Genomic DNA, 21483 nt, shown 5'->3' with positions numbered 1-21483 from the left:
TTTACATCCTTTGCAATACTGAGTAACTCATTTATTTTACAGAATAGGCCATTTCATTCACATTGTTCAGTGACACAGTGGTACTTTTATGGACAGGCAACACCCTTCACTGATGCCAAACAAATGAGGCCTCTGATAACACTACATCTGTAAAGCCCCACCATTGAGACTCACTAAATTAGATTAAAAAATTAATTTGTAGAGGGCTTGATAAAGAAACAAAAAAAATTGCAGGAGGCCATTCAGCCTTTCAAAACTGCTGTAGCATTAAATACCATTTTAGAAGCAGTCATGCTATTTACAGTCATGGGAGGATTTTTTTTACGATTGATATTCACAACAGTCATCAGACAGAAAGCATCAGTGCAATGCCCAACCACGTGCCTGCTGTATGGATGCTGGACAATACACTGCTACCAACATTGATGGATGAGGAAGGGAGGAAATTAGCTCTCTATGCTACTACTGATCAAGACTAACAACTGATGCAAACTGTACACCTTAACAGGCCGAGTGAGGGCAGAGTCAAGCTCAGCTACAATGCCAAGCCGCTCCTCTTCATGTTTCAATACCCTGCTGACACCATCTGGATTCTTTCATGACGATTCAACACTTGCACATGAGAGGTGTTGCCTGCATCAGAAGCCAATCTGTTCAGGGGAGGGGAAAGTGCGTCAATGATAAGAGTTTGACTTTATGTTCCGATTTTCAATGCTCAAGTCAGAGTAATCTTTTGAAAGAGCGCACAGTAATGTTAGAAATATGTCTAAAGTCCTGTTGGTGAACTGAAATCACTCCCCACTTACCCTAAGGTACCTTTTCCCGACACTGGGGGACTGGGGGGTTTCTGTGTGGGTGGGGTGCTTCGTGGAAGCCCACCCATCTTCATGTTTTGAGTGCTAACCTGGAATGAATAAATAATGAGATAGAGAGGTTAACAAATGCAGGTTTGGCAATTCAATGACATCAAGAAACTAATGCAGAGTTTCAATCAGAAGAGAAAGGGGAGAAAAGATGATAAAGGGTAATTAGGCCATGCAAAGTGTTTTTCTACAGGATTTCTAGGTGGCGAAGTAATCTATCTCCTTACAGAACAGGTACAGGGCTTGCAATTTAAAATTACATGAAGCAAGAGTTTAAGAAAGTGACATATGAAAATGACAAATACACAATCATTCTATCAGCACGACAGAGAAAAATGGATTAATGTTTTGGGTAAAATCCACTCACCAAAACTGGGAACAAATTTCACTCAAGGCAAAAGACCATACCTCTAACATGCTGACTAACTGTGCACTGATCATGATTTCTATTACATTACATATTTCTAAATTTCATGACATTTTTAAAATAACTTGTTTTGGAAGCAAAACCAAAAAGAACAGAGACAGTCACACCAACAAACAGCACAGTTTCACTCAAGGGGTCTTTCGTGGACAAGGACAGTAAGAGTAGGCATGTGCCATATGTGTGGGGAGATGGGGTGGGACAGGCAGGCAGACGTGGTCAAGGAGATGGGGGACCACACCCACATATCAAGAAGCACCCATATTCAATCAGCCTTTGGTGGGAAGCAACCAAAGGCACTTTAAGGGAAAGGGAGACTACGTGTGGGCATATATTATTGTGCAAATTTAGAGAGCTTTTCCTTTCTCTTCCACAATTACGATTTTACAGTTTTTGTGCAACAGATGAAAGGCCATCTGTTTCCCACTCAGATTTGGGTGCAAAACAGCATCACTTTATGACACACAGATTCTACAGTTGAGAGAAAAATCAGGAAATCTACATTTCACTCATGGCAACTACTGCAGGACCTACTTTGCTGTGGTAATAGTTTGTCTGGTTTATTCTGCTTGATCCTGCCCACACTGGAGCATTCAGTTAGCAAACAGTACGACCCGACAGACAAAATGTAACCGCACTCACCCTGCACTGACCACCATTCTGGTAACATAGGCAAGATGCATAGCAAGGTAATCCTTACATACTGTACCACAAGATTAGGCTAGGATTGTTGTTGCAAAATAGAGATACTGAAGGAAAGCAACCTACAGAAAGAGAAACGAGTCACCATTTCAGATCACTGCTGCCTTTGCTTTGAAAATGGTAAAGTCTCCACTCTCCCTGCCAGTTCTGAGGAAGGTCATTCACCAGGAACACTGGTTTCTTTTTCCACGGATGTTTCACTGGCTGAGTTCTTTCAGTACTTCAGGCTTTTTTTTCAGATTCCAGCACCTTCAGCTTTATTTGTTTTCCACCTGTACACTACAGCACAAATGGGAAAAGCATATACAGTGGGTTCCAGTTTATTGGGCCATTGATTAACTGGGGCAACTGCATTTTTGGGACAACTCTTAACAAAAATTAGTTGAGAAAATAGCCAAGATCCTCTTCATTTATTTGGGACACTATGCCACTTAATTGAGACAGGTAACTGTTACAGAACAGCTTTTAACTAGTGTCAAGCGCATGCACTTGTGTGGCTGATAGATACCACATTGTGCTTAGAGCAAACAGTTTTTAAATAGCTGTGTGTGCTTGTGTTATTTTTTCATTTGGGCCAAGGATGCTGATTCATAAAGCAGTGATTTTTTTGACAATTTTGTATTTTTATTTTGACGAAGAAAATTTCAGACCCTTGCCAAGATGCCACAAAATGACACTAAGTGGGAAAAATTACCCTTGGTGGCTGCACTAATTTCATTAATTTACAGTCAATCAAAAGAACACAGCAGGGTACACCAGATTAATTCTTCTATTGATAACAATTAAGAACAAATACACGATTTTATAGCACTGTAGTAGTATTAGAAGAGTTCTCATTTGTTCTGTACTTCATTTAAATTCATATTTGTTTCTCAGCTTGTCTTTTTTATACCATTTAACTATTTCGATGAAAATTTGGCTAATTGGGGCAGCCGCTTAATTGGACCAAAATGCACTGGTCCCAATTAAGCAGAATCTACTGTATCAGAGAGAGAATCCTTTACTTCAGAACAACAACAGGAAAAACAGAGGAGCGGGAAGTCTGAACAGGGAATTCCTCACGTAGGACAAAGCATTGTAAGTCCAAGGAATTCTGTGAAAGAGCTTGTGATTCATACTTGTGCCTAAGCAACTAAAGGTGGAAATAATTCCTAGCCAGTTTCTCAGATCAGATTGCTTTTCAATTATTAAACGCATAAACCAGGTATACACGAGTTCACAGCAACTTGTGGAGGCACACATTACAATCATCTTCAGCAGCTCTGATGGAACAACTCATCCAGTTGTCCAAAATATAGATAGGCCAGTCACAGGAACCATGCATGCACCCACACACTCATACAACTACTGAACAATGACCAGAAGTTAAACCATATACTATTCTTGGTACAGGGCAACGGTGTACCAACTGAGGTTAACAAACCAAAAACAGACTGACAAAGATTTGAATGACTCCACAATACAAAGACAATGCAGTTCCACACGGGGCTTTATGCAGAACTACAAAATGGATTTGTGCAACCAATACAGTTATGTCATTTCATCTCAAAATAGATGATTGATTTCCATATAATTTAAGATTTTGGTTCCATTTTAAATTCATACAAACCCTGCACCTTGTCCTTTAAATAAGCTGTAGAGACCACAAGCTACATTTCTAGGGAGGAAAAAGGAACTGAATTATTCTATATATGTAAATGTATCTCAAAGATAAAAGAGTGCATGCTACCACCTCTAATATTCAAAATCAAAAAACAACCTCATTTTTTTTAGGGTGAGACCAATCTGTGTTCTAATGGTTTCTTTCATTATTCATGACTCAAGTCACTTTGTTCTCTCTGTTAAATTAAATTTCTGAATGGACATTTAAATGAGTTCTAACTGCTTTGAGCTTCCTGGCCCTATACGCAGGTGCTCCGAATAAAGGATCCACAAGAGCAAAGATATTATCATCTGTTCTTAAGATGGCATGCTCCAATGTCAGTCCAGCTAGGTTATGTTTAAGAAGAGGGGAAATGGTTTTGCCAATGTAGCTGGGCACCTTAGAAACATTGATATACATTGTGCAAAGTAGAAAATTAGTTATTGATTTTCATTTTGACTGGGGTGAAGCTGTGACATATTATAGGTTAGACAGAACACATTTCTATTTAAGTGTACATAGGTCTAACACACAAATACAAAGGAATGCTCTCTATTACACCTGTGTAAGATTCACCTTTTGCAACAACAGTCACTGAATGGACTTTATATGAGAAAAACAATTGCGTTTCAAATGTGCAGGCAGAAGTAGTAGGGGCCCCTACTCACTAGATTCTGGATTAACACTATCACAAACTCACTTGATTTGTTTTTTTTCCAGAAAGAGCTGGGTGAGATGAGTCAAGAAACAGTGAAGAAGTGGTCCAACTTTCAATGTTAATTTTGGAAAAATAAGATACATATATAGAATATGCAGGATATCACACACTGGGGAGATAAATTCCTGCTAATTCCTGCCAGACTATGGGCGAATAAAACATTTTAAAACTTAATGATCAGTGCCTTTTCCATTGTTTTAATTATTCACTACCAAGCAAATCCAAAATAGGCTTAACTACACAATATTAACCCTGTTCAGTGGCAAGGAGTGCTTTGCATACTTCATAAAGCATGGGGTTAACAAGGAATTAGAGAAAACTTGGAAAAAATTGGATAAGGACTCTGTATTGAGTAAGATGGGGAGGAGGGAGATGGCAAGGATATACTTCATGCTGGAAAATTGGATTTGGTCTCTTATTGATACAAAGCTGTTGATATTTCTAACTCTGAAATTTGCTCTTAAACAATGCCCTCTATACAAACTGTCCTCCCTTATTCCTCAAGGTTTGGGATTGTGGGCTCCAAACATCAGTCAGTACTTTACTCAATCTCCAGGGCTAAATTGAGAATACTGATATAAAACTATGCCTGATTTTAACCATGAAGGGAAAAAGATCCCAGAAACACAACTCTTCTCTATATTCCAGCCTTAAATTTGGCTGTGGGGTTGGAATGGTTACCTAAGCTGATTTCCTTCTGGAGTGTCATTGTTGACGTAGGCAAATTCAGGCTTTCAGTCAGTATAACATCATTTAAAAGCAGCAATAACGATGTTTATCTCAAGAAATTTTATAATAATTGAGCTGTTTATCAATTTTACTTGAATATTAAGACTAGAAACCTCTGATATGAGGCAACAGTAAATTTATATAGAAAAAAAGTTGTCAGTCCATTGCTCTGACTAAATGGACTTGACAATTTGTGTTCTCAGTATTATTTATTCACTACCTAACCAAATCCAAAACAGGCTTAACTACAAAATATTAACCGTGAGCAGTAGCAAGGAGTGCTTTGCATGCTTCACAAAGCATGGGGTTAACAAGAGTTTAGAGAAAACTTGGAAATAATTGGATAAGGACTCTGTATTAAGATGGGGACTTGCAAGGACTTGATAGTTTGTGTTCTCAGTATTATTTATGAACATTGATTTACTTTTTTCTATTTGCAGATTGTCTTCTTTCACACATTGTTTATCTTCATGGGTAGTTTTTTTCATTCATTCTATTATATTTCTTTGTTTCACTGTGAATACCAACAAGAAAATGAATTTTAGGGTAGTATATGTTGATGTAAGCTTACTTTGATAATAAATTTACTTTGAACTTTGAAATGAGGTTCAAAGCTAAACAACATATTACAAAGATCCGGAAGGAGAACGGGGATATTACATCAAATCACTCAGAAATTAATGACTTATTTAAGAATTTTTATTCTCGGCTTTATTCCTCCGAATCCCTGAATGAGAATATTTCTGTTCATCTTTTTTTAAATAGCTTGAATATTCCTTCGATTTCATCTGATTCTAAAGTAAAACTTAATGAGCCTATTTCATTAGAAGAAGTATCTTTTGCAATCTCTGCACTGTTGTCAGGCAAATCTCCTGGTCCTGATGGGATCCCCATAGAATTTTATAAATCATTCTCTTCACTTCTTTCACCTCAGTTACTCTCAGTACTATCTGATTTGTTTAATTATGGTAAATTGCCACCCTCATTTAATGAGGCATGTATTATTCTTTTATTTAAAAAGGGCAAAGACCCAACAGAGTGCTCCTCTTACAGGCTGATTTCTTTGCTTAATGTTGATGTTAAAATTTTGGCCAAAGTTTTGGCTCAAAGATTAGAAACTGTTATACCCTCTAATATTTCTGATGATCAAACTGGTTTTATTAAAAATCATCTTCCCTTTTTTAACATACGGCATTTATTTAATATTTTATACTCACCTTCAACTGGGGCTCCTTTATGCGTTATCTCTCTCGATGCGGAGAAAGCGTTTGATCGTATAGAGTGGAACTACCTCTTTGTGGTTTTAGAAAAATTTGACCTCGGTCAAAGTTTTATCTCTTGGATCAAATTACTATATCTATGTCCTGCCACCTCTGTTTTGACTAATTCTCAGCAATCCCAGTTGTTTAACCTTAAACGTGGCACCCGTCAAGGATGCCCCTTAAGTCCCTTTCTTTTTCATTTGGCTGTAGAGCCTCTGGTGATTGCATTTTAAGATGTCCTGAATTGATGGGGATCTGGAGGGGAGGGTGTTGAACATAAAGTTTCTCTTTATGCTGATGATCTATTACCTTTTCTTTCAAATCCATCCACATCCTTACCTCCAATGTTTTCACTTCTTGATCAATTTAGCCAGTTCTCTGGCTATAAACTTAATTTACATAAAAGTGAACTTTTTCCAATTAATAAAGAAGCACAAGTATTAGTATTTCGTGACCTCCCCTTTAAAGTAGTTGATAATCAATTTACCTATCTTGGTATTACAGTTACAAGGAATTTTAAGGATCTTTTTCGTGAAAATTTTGCCAGTCTTTTGTACTCTACAAAACAGAGTTTGTCATAATGGTCACCTTTATTTATGTCCTTGATGGGTCGTGTTAATGTTATTAAAATTAAAGTTCTAAATTTTTATACTTATTTCAATCTATTCCAATTTTTATTTCTAAAACCTTTTTTGATTCCTTAGACTATTATTTTGTCCTATCTGTGGAAGGGTAAGCATTCCAGAATTAACAAAACTTACCTTCAAAAATCTAAAAAAAGAGGGTGGCATGGCCTTACCCAATTTCTGTTTATACTACTGGGCAGCTAACATTCGTTGTCTTATCTTCTGGTCTTTTTTCCATAGCCAGTCTGACCGCCCTAAATGGGTAGCAATGGAGCTGAATTCCATTAAGGATCTATCTATCTCTGCACTTCTTGGATCTGCACTCCCTAGTAGTTTGTCTAGACTAATTGTTAATCCTCTTGTTAGACATACTCTGTGAATATGGGCCCAGTTTAAGAAATTTTATGGTTTCTATGGATTTTCCCTTTCTAGTCCTATTTTACATAATCATCTTTTTCTACCTTCTATGCATGATTCAACATTTTATGATTGGTATAGAAAAGGCATTAGGTATCTTGAAGCTCTTTTCATTGATAATCACTTCGCATCTTTTCAACAGTTCTCTGCTAAGTTTAATCTACCTAATGCCCATTTCTGTAGATATCTCCAAATTAGACACATCATTAATCCTTTATTACCCAACTTCCCTGAGATGCCCGAGAAAAATGCTATGGACTTGTTTCTTTCTATTAATCCATTGTGTAAAGGTTTAATATCTTTTATTCATGATAAATTAGTATCCTCACGTCGCACCCCTTTGGATAAAATCAGAATGGCTTGGGAGCATGACTTAAATAACCCTTTATCTGATGAGGTTTGGGACTCGATTCTCAAGTTAGTTAACTCAACTTCTCTTTGTGCTCGCCACTGTCTTTTACAGTTTAAGATTGTTCATAGGGCTCATATGTTCAAATCTAAATTATCTCGATTTTATCCTAATATTAGTCCTCTTTGTGATAAATGCAAAAGTGGCGAGGCTTCTCTCATTCATATGTACTGGACCTGTCCTAGTCTAGAGAAATTTTGGAGGGATGTTTTCTTAACTTTATCCTGTATTCTGAATCGCCACTTAGAACCTAACCCTTTAATTGCTCTTTTTGGTTTCTTGGCTGAAACAGATATACGATTGAGTTTGACTAAACGCCGAATATTATCTTTTGCTTCTCTCCTGGCTAGACGTCTAATTCTTCTTAGATGGAGAGATGTTGCCCCACCCACGCACGCTCAATGGCTTAACGATATTATGTCCTGTTTAGATCTTGAAAAAATTCATTACTCAATTCTTAATTCGGACATAAAGTTTCATAAGGTTTGGGGACCTTTTATTGAGTATTTTCATAACTTTCCTTTTGACTAAGTTTCTTTTTCAGTCCCTTGGTTTCAGCTATTTTTTGGTAGTAGGCATTATTATCTTCTGTTTTTAATTGTATTTACAGTTTTGGGGGTTTGAATATTTCCTACATTTTGCTCTGGTTGGTCTGGACTTATTTTTTCTTGCGGGGGTGGAGGTGGATACTAACTTTACACAACTTCAAATTTGGGTGCTTTTTCAATGATTATATTCTGTATTATATTACCATTGGATGATTATCTTGCACTGTATTAATTTCCTATTTTGTTCTTGGGTTTTTTTTTGTAGTGTCGTAGTAAATGCTTTAAAAAATCAATTAAAAAAAAAGAAATGAGGCTTTGTAGCTGCTACTGGGGTAAGATTCTGCAGAAGCTGGGATTCCTATTGCACTATAAAGGGCTCCCAGAAAATGGGATTAAGGGAACATGAAATCTGGGAATAGCAACATAAAAAAAATCAAATACCAGAATTGAGCACAGTGGGAGAGGTGTGAGGGAGGGAAGTATGGAGAAGTCAGTGTATAGCTGACCATTGACAGGCCTGGTAATTATAAAGCAAAATATACTCCCTATATTTTGGAAATCTTCCTGTGCAATAGTATTGAATGCAACTGGAAATTTAATTTAAATAGACAAATATAGCACTTTGACGGTGAGTAACCAATGCTGAGACACACAAGGAGTGGAGTCTTATTCTAAAGCGTGGGTTGGCGGTAGGTTTTAAGATGGGGAATGAGAGATGGAGATTTACAAACACCAGTCTAGAGGGAGGGCAAAATACTATACAGTCAAAGAAATGGCTACCAATACGGATATAGAGGCTCACAAGATTCAAAAGTCAGAGATTTCAGAGGCTGAAGGGGTCATAAAGGCTGAAGGAGTCAGAAGGGCAAAGGAGATCTCAGTGATTGGATGTGAAGTCACAAGCGGAATGTAAATGAATATTAATTTTTAAGAGTTGAAAACCAAAGACAACATATCACTGAGCACAGTAGGATGGATTTGCTTTGCAAAAGGATAAAGTCAATTATTTTTGTCTCTGATAAGCTTTTACTTACTAAGTGAAGGAATGAACATCAGAAATATGGACTGGAGGTAAAGCAGGGTGAGAGTTTAGGCAGCAGGTGGAAAGTGAGAGCTGTAGAAGGGCAATATTACAGAAGTGGAAACAGCTAGACACAACAGATTTTGGTATCTGATCAATAATGGGCAACTCTTCCCTTGTACTTATGAGTAATCTCTTAATCCAAGAATGATCTACGGGAGATGTCCGCAGAAAGGGCACAACGAATTTAAAAGATTAGAACTTCGGCGCTAAGTCACTGCTACTGGTTACACGATTATGCATTCAAGTTACCTCAACCACTGAAGTTATCCAGTGGCTGACATGCTCAATGCTAAGATTTATTATTGAGTATATATGTACTGTGTGCTCAGGAATATGTTCCACCTTCAACAGGAGTGCAACACTTTTGAGAAATAACCAAGTTTAAAAGAAGACAAAGTTGTCTGTAAATTTTGAGAATGTTACAATTAAAGAAAACTGCTGGTCTTAGTCTTGAGAGTAAATATTGTTTTTTTAAGGATTCAATCTCTGCAGCATTTAACTACCCAGTCTGCAATATCCTCAGCACAGAATAGGATGGTGGAGAAGCACTGAGATCTCTTACCTTAAATCTAAGCAACCACTTAATGCATAAATGAAGCAAATGAAAGAAGTAAGAAAAAAAAACAGCATTGACAGGTTAGTCGAAACCACAGGATAGGAGTACAAAAGGAATCAATGTTAAACCATCTGATACTGAGTCATGTTACAAATTGGTTAGAATGAAACACAGTGTAAGTCATAGCCACAACCTGAATTGAAGGGTAGCTTGCCTTTTTTAGAAGACATCATATATCAACAGACTCGTCATTAAAAGAGACCATTGATCAAGTAAAGCTGACAATACAATTAAACGCGTGTAGAAGTGATTCAATCGCCGATTCAAATTCTTAACGTTGTGATATCAGCTACCGATTCCAGTGATTGCAAATATTCTCCAAGATTTTGGATGTAGGATATGGAAAATCCCTGATCAGATACAGTTCTCAAAACTCTGTCTCTTTACACATCGGTACATCAGATAAAGATTTAATTCATTCCAAAATGATACCTCTAAGTTCCTCAAATCTGGGGTAGAGCCCCCAGCTGAATTTGGGAGCTCTCCCCAAAGGCCTGATGGATGAAAAGACCAAGTGGATCAACTGTGTCAGGGTGTTGAAAAGTTAAGTAGTCAAAACTCAGCAGACCAGTGTGAAAGTAAATTACTCTCAGCCACCTGGGATTCAGGAAGAAAGGCTGGGCTCCTGATCAGGGTCAGTACTCGGCTGCCCCACCTTGAAAGTCCATGTGCGTACAACTGGTAAGAAGCAAACGAGTTTTTCTATGCTGTGGACTAGTCAATCAGTCTCAAATTCCCATCTAGAGTGGCAAATGAAGAGTTGCTAATTGCCTGCAAACTGTACCCAGAAATGAGCATCTTTAAACCCAGGAAAGAATAAAATCTGTACCCTTTAAAATCATGTTGAATGCAGGATTTAGATGAAGCCTCAACACAATACACCTTATGAACCTCTGGTTAAAGCTTTCAGAAAAACTCAATCAGACTCTCAATCAACACTTCTGCTTCAGTGGCAGTAGGAACACAGCCTACGTTGGATCAGCAAAGGTAGTGGAGTTCAATTATCCTCCAAATGATGGTGTTTATGAGGCACTGGCATCCAAACATGTCCAGAGAAGCACATAGGGAATAGAAATCCAGGCACGTTTAGATTTGCATGGTGTGCATATGGAGAGCAGAACCTAAATCATCAGCTGGGGAAGAGTAGCAATCATATTCCATACAAGGAAGGTGAATTATATGAAAAATGGTAGACTGGTAGCAATGGGTGGAAGAAATGAATAAATGGGTATGTATTACTGAGTCAAAGGGCACAGCAAGCCCTGGAGAAAGCAGGGGCATCCTAACTGAGGTATACACAATTAAGAGGCACCAATAGGCCAGAGAGAAAACAACTTTTCCTCTTATAGGGTTGACTATAACCAGAGGGCATTGTTTTAAGAATAGATATTAGGCAGAATTTAATGAATAATTTCACCCAGAGGGTGATTTGGCACCTGGAATGCAATGCCTAGAGAGATGATGGAGACAGGTACTCTCACAAAAAGGGTGGGGCATGAAGGGTGTGTCGAGAAGGAGACCTTGGATTGTAAAGTTCTACAGCAAATACACTTCTTTAAGCCTGCTGCCATTTTGGTGAAACACGGAGTATGGAGGTCCACTGATGAGTAGCCAAAAGCAACTCTCAACCATCATCCTCTGCTTCCTCTCACAAGCCTGTTTCAGATCCAATTTGCCAAATTACATTGCATCTCATTAGCTTTTACTTCTTGAACCAATCTGGGATGCCTACTGAAATCCATCTAAGCTTACATCAATGCACTGCCTTCATCTACATATTCAGTTGCGTACTTAAAAAACTCAATGATGTTTTCGAGGCAAGCTTGTCCTTAACAATTGACTATCCCTGATCGATCCCTCAGTCATTAAATTCAGATTAGCCCTATCCCTCAGAAAATTTTAAAAATTATTTAAGTATTTCCATCAGAAACACAGCAATCTCCTCCTTTCAATTCCCTGGCCCTGACCACCTCATTTTCATCATCAATGTCCAGTCCATGAAGACGCAGAACAATCAATGTTCCAAGCTTTCTTCCATAATGCTCCCCAAATCGTCCTCCACTACACTGAAGCCTGCATTGAGACTGCTTCATGCACCTATGCTGAGCTGATCAATTTCATCAACTTTGCCTCCAACTTCCAGCCTGCCCTTAAATTCATTCTATCCATTTCTGACACCGCTCTCTCCATTCTTAATCTGTCTCCATCTCTGGAGATGAACTTTCAACCAACCTCTTTCAAAAACCTACCGATTCCCACGGTTATCTTGACTATACCTCTTCCCACCCCATCTCCTATAAAAATGTTATTCCCTTTTCTGAGTTCCTTCTTCTCTGCCGTATCTATCCCAGGATGAGGCTTTCCTTTCCAAAACCTCAAAGATGTCCTCCTTCTTCAAAGAATGGGGTTTCCCTTCCTCACCATTTGTTGCTGACCTCATCTGCATCTTTTCCATTTTCTGAATGTCCCTTGTTCACCCCACCTTCCCATCTTAATAGCTATAGAGTTCCTCATCCTTACCCACTACCCACAAGTCTCCGCATCCAACACATCATTCTCTGCAACTTCCGCCATCTTCAAAGGGACCCTACCACTAAACATATCTTTACCCCCCCCCCCCCACTTTCCATAGATATCGCTCCCTCGGTGATTCCCTTGTCCATTTGTACCTCCCCATTAATCTCCCTCCTGGTACTTAACTCTGCAAGTGGCTGAAGTGCTACACCTGCCCATTCACCTCCTCCCTCTTCTCCATTCAGGGTCCCAAACAGTTCTTCCAAGTAAGGCAACACTTCACATATAAATCTGCTGGGCTCATGTCTTATGCCCAGTGCTCCCGATGCAGTTTCCTCTACATTGGTGAGACCTGTCGTAAAACTAGGGGACCACTTTGTTAAACATCTCCACTCCTTCTGCCAAAAGTGGAACTTCCTGGTGACCAAACATTTTAATTCCTATTCCCATTCCTACATGTTGGTCCATGGCCCCTTCTTGTACCATGATGAGATCAGAGTGAAGTAGCAATGCTTTATATTATGTATGGGTGGCCACAAACCTGACGACATGAATGTCAAATTTTCCTGTCAGTAAAAATCCCACCCCCCACCCCTCTCCTCTTCTTCTATTCCCCACTCCAGCCCCTTACCTCTTCTCAACTGCCTAATACCACCCCCCCCCCCCGGGGCCCCTCTTCCTTCCCTTTTCCTATGGCACTTTCTGATCCCATCAGATTCCTTCCTCTCCAGCCCTTTACATTTCCTACCCACCTGGTTTCACCTATCACCTTCTCACTATCCTCTGTCACCACTCCTCAACCTTTTTATTGTTATCTATCTCCTCTTTTTCTAATCCTAAAGAAGGATCTCGTCCTAAAAAGTCCACTGTTAATTCATTTCCATCGATGTTGCCTGATCTGCTGAACTGCTCCAGCATTTTGTGTGTGTTGTTGTGGATTTCCAACATCTGCAGAATTTTTTTATATTTATAATCTTCTGATTTGCCTCCCTCAGTAGCCTGGAATACATCTTGTCTGCTTACTCATCTTACTCATCTTTAAGCCACTAAGATATCCTATACACCCTCTTTTTCAATGATAATTCATTGTAGAATTCCAACCTTGCATACCCTACCCCTCTCTAAATTCTCCAACTATTTTCTCCATAGTAAATATAAATGATATGTATTTATGTAAGACCTTATCCATGTTCTCTGGTTCTAAGCACAGACGTCCACTTTGATCCCCAATAGGTCCCAATTTTTCTGTATCTAGTCCTAAAATTTCCTTGACATACAGGTTTTTTTTTTAGTTTTGTTGTCTTTGCACTTCATTTTGGGAACACGTTGGCAATGAACCCTCATTTTTAAATGTTTTCCACTGGTCAGTGGTCAGTACTCCAAGTTCACTTTTGCCAGGTCCTGCCGTACAATATTCAAATTGGTTCTCCCACTCCCAGGCGACATTCCCAAAGATTAAATTGAATACAGCCTGGCCTCATAGGACTATTGGTGTATTGGGTCAAAAAGCTCTTCTGGACACACAGAAATTTCTAATTGCTCTAAATCTTTTATAATAAGGAACACCAATTAATACTCTGCATAATTTGAAATTTTGGTTATTACTTTCCTGTTATTTTTATATATTTCTCTGTGATTCATTCATATATCTGGTCCTCTAGTTTCTACTATTTTAGAAGCTAATAGTATACACACAGCAAAGTGATTATCCTCCTGCCCTTTCTTCCCTAAGCTCCACTACACAGCTTCAGCAGCACCCACACTTTTACATCCTGCTTCCTTACGAGGTACTGTACCCAAAAAATGTTCAGTTACAACTCATGTTCATTTTTAACCACACCTCTGTGACAGCAAAAACCACATATTCTCAAATATTAATCATTGCTTTTACTTAGAGTACTTGTGTTAAAATGATACAATCCAACCTTGCACTCCTCCTATGTGCCTGGAGACTTACTTTCTATATCAATTGGTTCCTTTCATCCTATAGTATTCCTAGTGTCCCATTCCCCTCTAAATTAGTTTAAACTGTATCCAAAAGCTCAATCAAATCCCCTATAAAGATACAGGCAACACAGGCTTCACAGGCAACCTTTCTGGCTTGGACAAGTCCCACCTTGCCCAGAAACTATCCCAGTGATCCAGAATCCAAAGCTCTCCCTTCTCCATGATAGTTTATACCAAATTTCTGCATCAGTGCAGGACTGATGACCCCTTTCTGCTTACCTCACAGTTAAATGCAATTCAGAAGGACATCAATAGTTGACACTCAACACCAGTCAGGAGAAGCTAATCAAAAGACCCCAAGACATTCACTGATCCATAAGCACATTTTATCCAATGCTTGCTCTAAGGTCAGAATGGAAATATGTAACCACATAAGTAATGAATCTAAAAGGTGGCTCACATTCAAATGAACACTAATGGTGTTAGGGTTTCAAGCACACACTCAAAATGCATTAATGCTAAAAAAACATGCTACTTTAATGCACTATCACATTTTCATTAAAGTTGTTACAAAGTCATAATGCACAATTTATTTTTTCTCAAGAACTAGGCCAGACTGACTAATCACTAAGTCAGTTTTTGCTGTTATGACACTGAACACATTCCAAATTCTTCTTCCTCCACAATATCTAAGTACTCTAGACAACAGCTGCAAATAGATTTTGACAGCAGAGGAAAACTCCAGCAAATGTGACCACATCCACTTTCCTCAAGGCTTCACTAAGCTGCCATGGGGTACTACACTCTTGACTGATCATACCATCCCATGCTTAAGAGGTTGTGACTCTGAATTCACAGGGCAGCAATGGACCCTGGATCTCCATGCAATTTCATGGTACACAACAGTGACTATGCATGTATAAGTACAAGATAATGTCTGTATAGCTAGTTATCATCTTGGCTCACAAAATATCCTCAGTTTTTGCAATCAACCTCTCCATTACAGTTTCCTTTCTCTCGAAGTGCTTGAATACATTGCTATTATTAAATGCCCATCTTTCTTGTAAACTAATTTGAATCCTCCCAATTCAGATTAGCATCCCTTACTCACAGCACAGAATTGTCTCTTTTCAAGGCTGCAAATTACAATCTATGCCCCTCCACAGCCTTTGAGCGACTTTGATATTTACACCATACAGCACCAACAATATCCTCACAACCCAGTGACTGGAAAAATTCGGACTTATTTCTCCCAGTCATAACCAAAGGATCACTTGCTCAGTTCAGGGTGACTGCATGCAATCTGTGAAACCGCTGAACCTTTTCATCTTACAACCAAGCACTATGACCAAGCTTTTGTTGACAATCGAACATCATTTCTTTGCTCCCTTACTTTTTTTTACATTTTTAAAGGGGATGAGGAGTTGCAAGTTTCTGTGGATGGCATGACCACTTATCATGTGCTCACCTCACCAGATCTAAATAAACAACATCGTTGTCACAAGATACGATTGCAAATTCATTGCTTCCTAACCCAGTATCTTTCACACTTCACAGAAAAGTGACACAAATATCACAATCTTCCAGAAGAACCGCAAGCTCTCAGTTCATAATCCTCTGTTGACCAAGCATTACTCCTCTGAAATGTTTAAAGACAGCTAATTTCAATATAATTCTAGATTCACATATAGGCAAGCCTGACCTCTACACTGTAGAGCTGCCTATCAGGGAAAGCAAAATCACAAGTACATATTAACTTTAAATGTGATCTAACATGCTTCCTCCTCCCTCAGGCTCAAAGTATGTCAATCATCCGTCTGATCGATAAAATTGTGCTGATCAGTATTTTAGTGCAATTTCCTGTATTTGCTGCATAGCCCTCGATTATATTACCAAATAAACAGACCACCTTATTTTTCAAAAAGTAAAAAATTAATAGACAGCCTTTTGTGGAAGAGAATGACAGTTCAACAAAACTAGTTTTTTTAAAAAAGGAAAAATTCCTAAATGGCTTGGCTTATATCTTAAAGCTCTTGTTCTAGATTCCAACCCAGAGAAAATTTTATGCACTTAACTCACTGACATTCTCTTTTATTTATTAACTTCCTCTCTCTCGCCCTTCCCAGCCTTCTCCCATTTTCACTCAACGCTTGGAGTATGTCTTGATTGGGTACAGTTCCACAGGCAACCAGATGCCTTCCACTCAAATAACTGTCTTGACATTGAACTAGAAACAGCAAGAGCCAGTGGGATATTTAATTATGGGGCAATTCTGCCATCCATCTTGCCCTTGCCAGATGTCAACACACACATACTTCTCCAGAGGGGAGTCATGGGATACAAATCTAGAAACATGAACAGTATTATTTTCTTGTTCTGTAATCAGATTCCCTGTGCCCAGAAGAGAATGCATTGAGGTTCAATCTTCACAGAATGCTCAGGCTTTTGACCTCTGCTATGTATATAACAACAGAGGGATCTTCTGCCAATTTTCAAAGGCATATTTTGAATAGCAGGGACACTTCAAATTTTCAGAGACTACTTCTCATATTTGGATGTCAGAGGAAATGCAAACTATATAGCTTTGCACAATACTGAGCTATGAATAGCACAATCTGTTCTTGTTTTACTTCAATATAACAATCAATATACATTAGATGGAGACACCTCTAATTGCTAATGGTTGTAACAGCAAATAACAATCAGCATTTTTTTTCAGAATACCAGACCCAACTAATTAGTCATCCCTTTTAAAATAACCACTAATGAGATTTTAAAACATCTTTTATTGAACAACCTTATGTAAGGTCAGACCATGTTTTGTGCTAGCATTAAAAAATCTTTTCAGTAAGATACCTACATAAAAGATTGAATTAGAAATCATTCTCAGCTTGGCTTTTGAGTTGCTTCTAATTTTAAAGAATTAACATGCAAAGACCTCAATAAACAGTGCCCATTACAATGCAACATTTTATTAATCTCTCCCCGAGAAGCTCCAGTTACTCTGCCTCACGCAGAGAGCTGTTATCAGTTCCCAGTTGCACAAAGCATACCTTTACTCCATGTCCGATGTCATCCAAGATGGCGTAATCAATGGGTTTTCTGATATACCTGACAGGCCTCTCAGGGTTGGATGGAGCAATAATTTTGTGTGTTCTGGAGGTGTTTTTGTTGGTTGTCAAAATACCTATCTCTCTTCTCGCAACCTTTTCCTTATGAATGTCCACAGTCTGAAATTTGAACATTGACCAAGTTAAAACTTAGGTAAATTTCCAATAAAATTCACAAAAAAAGGTATGGACAAAGAAATATCAATATAGCAAACATAACTAAGTGTACCAGTGTCACTAAGCAATCATAAAAGGTGCAATTTTATTTTAAAGCATGCTAGTTGAACGCTGCCCAACACCTTTTGAACAGATCTAAAGATATTGAAATAATTCATCAACCCTCTCACTTAAGTGAAGAAAACATTCTGGGTTGTTAAATAAAAATTCCTATTTTTCCCAATAACAATTAATTTTGTCTTTAGTTTTCTTTTCATGATCTTATCAGATGGAGAGAGAATCACCTTGGACCAGTTCTGCTTCCTGAATTGTCACCTATGCTTTCAAATTGACCATCCTTAAAAAGTACGGATGTATAGTAGAAAGCTGAGTTTGTTACTTTGTGGAATCTTGCCAAACCTATTGATTCAGGAGTGCCTGGCAAAGGCAGCTAGTCCATATTCTAGCAAATATACTAACAGAGTATCGTAAGGCTAGGAGTTCCAGAATGAAGGCTGCAGATGAAGAATTGTCAGCATTCTTCTAAGAGATGATGTGATGTACGTCAAAGAGAAGCAGCCTTTGGTTAATAACTGCAATGGATTTTGCAGACCACATGCAGTAAACCCTCTGTGTGCTGGTGGCAGAGGGAATGGATAATGCACCACTAGATAACTCAACTCTTACAAATAATGAGAACTGCAAAAAGGTCGTAAGCTGACTGTAAATCCACCTCTTTTGCTATACAATGAATCTGATTTCCACTCCTTTAAAATCCATTACAACTAATCTCATTTTATTGCAAATGCCTTGAATGGTTCCATCCAACTGAAATTGTTGATTAACAGAGACAGTACTACTCTGGAGATCAAAAATTTCCAATTGCTAATCTGCCATTAAATTCGTAGACACAGTCACCAAACTTGTCAGTTAGAAAGTGTAAGTAATTCTGGATTCAAGGAAAACCAGATAGGTATTTCTGTATAATATGCCATGAGTTTAAAAAGTACTGACAGATGCAGTTTATAATAACATTTAATTGTTTATAATAATAAAGTGATGCCAAGGTAACTTACTGGCTGGGTTTAGATCTGAAAAGATAATGAAGTTGTGCAAGGACAAAAATCAACAGAAGTGTTTAGAGATAAAGGTGGAGACACTGCAGCGTCTTCCATTGATGGTAAGCTGCACTGGAATGGTATCTAGTAGCACTGAATCATGCTGGCTGAGTTTGAAGATGAATGTAGGTTCACTGGAAAGTACAAAGATGAAGAATGTATGTACAAACATAGGCAGCCAATCAACAGAGGGGAAGTGCAAGACAGAGGATAGATGGCATTGAACATCTGGACACTAGACTTCTGAAGACAGAAACAAAATGAAGTCTTAAAGGTACTGAATGACCTAGTTTTCAGGAAGCACCTTACACTGTGGTGTCAGGCTGTACCTTAATATCTCTGCAGACAGTGAAAGAAGAAATAATAGAATGATACCCTGAAGGGATGCTACTCTCCAAGGTAAAATAAGTTTGGGGAGGAGTGTAGGAAGAAAAGTAACAGATTCAAGTGTTATGTCCGCAGCCCCCTCCTTTGTGAGAATCGCAAGAGCACTAGTTGAGGGGGGGTCAGTAGACCCAGGAAATGGGAGAGAGAGAGAGATGTGCCGAATCCCACGTTCCACCGGGATGCAAAATAAGGCGACATTGACTATTGTCTCATGGAGACCATGTGTAAAACCCTCGGGCAAAGTGGGCTGGTTGAGAGAGAGATTGCATCATCTCAACCTGATTGACACCTGCGACCCCGAGAGGAAGTATAAAGGAGGGTCTGGGGGGGACAACCCCTTCAGATGCACCAAGACACGATAGCGATCCCATCATAGCGGGAAACCATTTTGAAGGAAGCTTTTAACTAACATCGGGGGAGCCCGCTCCCCTGATTCAACGGATTTGCTTCATAAAGACCCGGGCAAGTTTTCCTTTTCTCACCAATCTCTCTCTCTCAAACACCTGAAACCCAGCGATTCCCAAAAGGCTGAAGCCTGCAGACTTCTGAGTGACTTTTATATTTCCAACGGACAATATATTATCCCCTAGACAACAGTAGAGCTTATTTCTTAATGATGATTATTACTATACCTGCGTTTTAGATTGAGTATTGACGACGTATGTTATCTAAATGTTTGCATTAACCTTACTTTTGTGCCCCTTTATAAATAAAAACGTTTGAAAATAGTGCCATCAGACTTCAACGGACCTCTCTATCTTTGCTGGTAAGTGATCCAGTTACAGGATATGTAACAACTTGGGGTTTGTAAGTCCAAACTTGAATCTGGTTACACAGGTAGCCAGACGGGAAACCAGCAAAGATGGACATGGGTGAATTTATGAAAAACCCGACTGTGGGGGCGCTAGAGGCGGCCACCAAATCAGACTTGTTAAATTTGGTGAAGGGGTTGAACCTCGCAGAAGTGAGGTCGTCCATGAAAAAGTGGGAGGTGCAAAGGGCCATAACTCAGAATTACATTGGGAAGAATGTGTTTGAAGCTGAGGTATCGGAAAATATCCCTGAAAAGGTACCAACTAGTGGGGCAGCTCAGTTCGAGTTGGAAAAATTAAGGAGGGAAGATGAAATCAAGTTAAAAGAGCTGGAAGCAGCCGAGAGGGAGAAGGAGAGGGCCGAGAAGGAGAAGCAAAGTAAGCATGACTTGGAGATGGAGAAGTTGAGGCTAGAGCAATGAAGTCAGGGGTCGGACCGACAGGAGCGGTTTGATGTCAGTCAGGCGTTGAGGCTAGTACCCCCGTTTGAGGAGACGGATGTTGATAGTTACTTCTTGCTTTTTGAAAAGGTGGCAGTGAATCAGAAGTGGCCCAGAGAGCAGTGGGTGGCGTTGTTACAAAGTGTGTTAAGAGGGAAGGCCCAGCGGGCATATGCGGCGTTGTCCATGGAGGGGGAAGGGGGAGAGAAATATGACCAAGTCAAGACGGCCATTCTCCGGGGTTACGAGCTAGTAGCTGAAGCATATAGACAAAAGTTCAGAAATTTACGAAAAGGGTGGAATCAGACGTATACCGAGTTTGCCTATGAGAAGGGTGTGCTCTTGGACCGTTGGTGCACCACGGAAAAAGTGGACGAGGATTATGGGCGTCTCAGGGAGTTAATTCTGATTGAGGAATTTAAAGGCTGTGTTTCGGAGGACATCTGGATATATTTGAATGAGAAGCCGGATAAGTACATTTCAGAATTTGCTAGGTTCGTGGATGAATATGCCCTAACTCACAAGACAAAGTTTTCCTCGAATAAAAGTTCCCAGAGAGACCGTGGGAACTATCGAGAAAGTCTGACGAGTGAGGCAGAGGTCCCACCGGGAGCTAGCGGTAAGGTTGAGTGGGAAAGGCAAGACGGCCAGAGGTTTCCGGGTTTGACCTGTTTTAATTGTGGAAAGGAAGGGCATATTGCATCTCGATGCTTTGCTCCGAGGAAAGAGATAGGAAGAGGGAAAGCTGCAGTCCCTATCGGGTGTGCCGTGGTAATCAGTAAATCGACCAGAGAGCCCAGGGTAGACAGAGTATGAGAAGGCTCTGAGACTTGTCTGTCACACGGAACCGTGTCTGTGATGGAGGGAGACACACCAGTTCCCGTACGAATCTGGAGAGACACGGGGGCTGAGCTGTCGTTGATCAGCAGTAAGGTACTAGAATTTGATCAAAAAACGGG

General features: G+C 39.3%; 1 protein-coding gene across 2 annotated transcripts in view; it reads right to left on the bottom strand.

Annotated features, from left to right (window-relative positions):
• LOC132392786 (abl interactor 2) overlaps nt 1-21483 on the bottom strand; it is a 168020-nt gene that overhangs the window by 39053 nt on the left and 107484 nt on the right. For both annotated transcript variants that reach the window (XM_059967137.1, XM_059967135.1), the window contains exons 3-4: nt 17555-17731; nt 807-904 (exon numbers count right to left, since the gene is read on the bottom strand). In XM_059967137.1, coding sequence (XP_059823120.1) covers nt 807-904; nt 17555-17731 — 275 coding nt within the window. The remainder of the gene's footprint in view (nt 1-806; nt 905-17554; nt 17732-21483) is intronic.

The sequence above is a fragment of the Hypanus sabinus genome, chromosome 4 (assembly GCF_030144855.1).
Source record: "Hypanus sabinus isolate sHypSab1 chromosome 4, sHypSab1.hap1, whole genome shotgun sequence".
NCBI lineage: Eukaryota > Metazoa > Chordata > Chondrichthyes > Myliobatiformes > Dasyatidae > Hypanus > Hypanus sabinus.
Note: the sequence above shows the minus strand (reverse complement) of the source record. Positions and strands in the feature narration are given on the sequence as shown.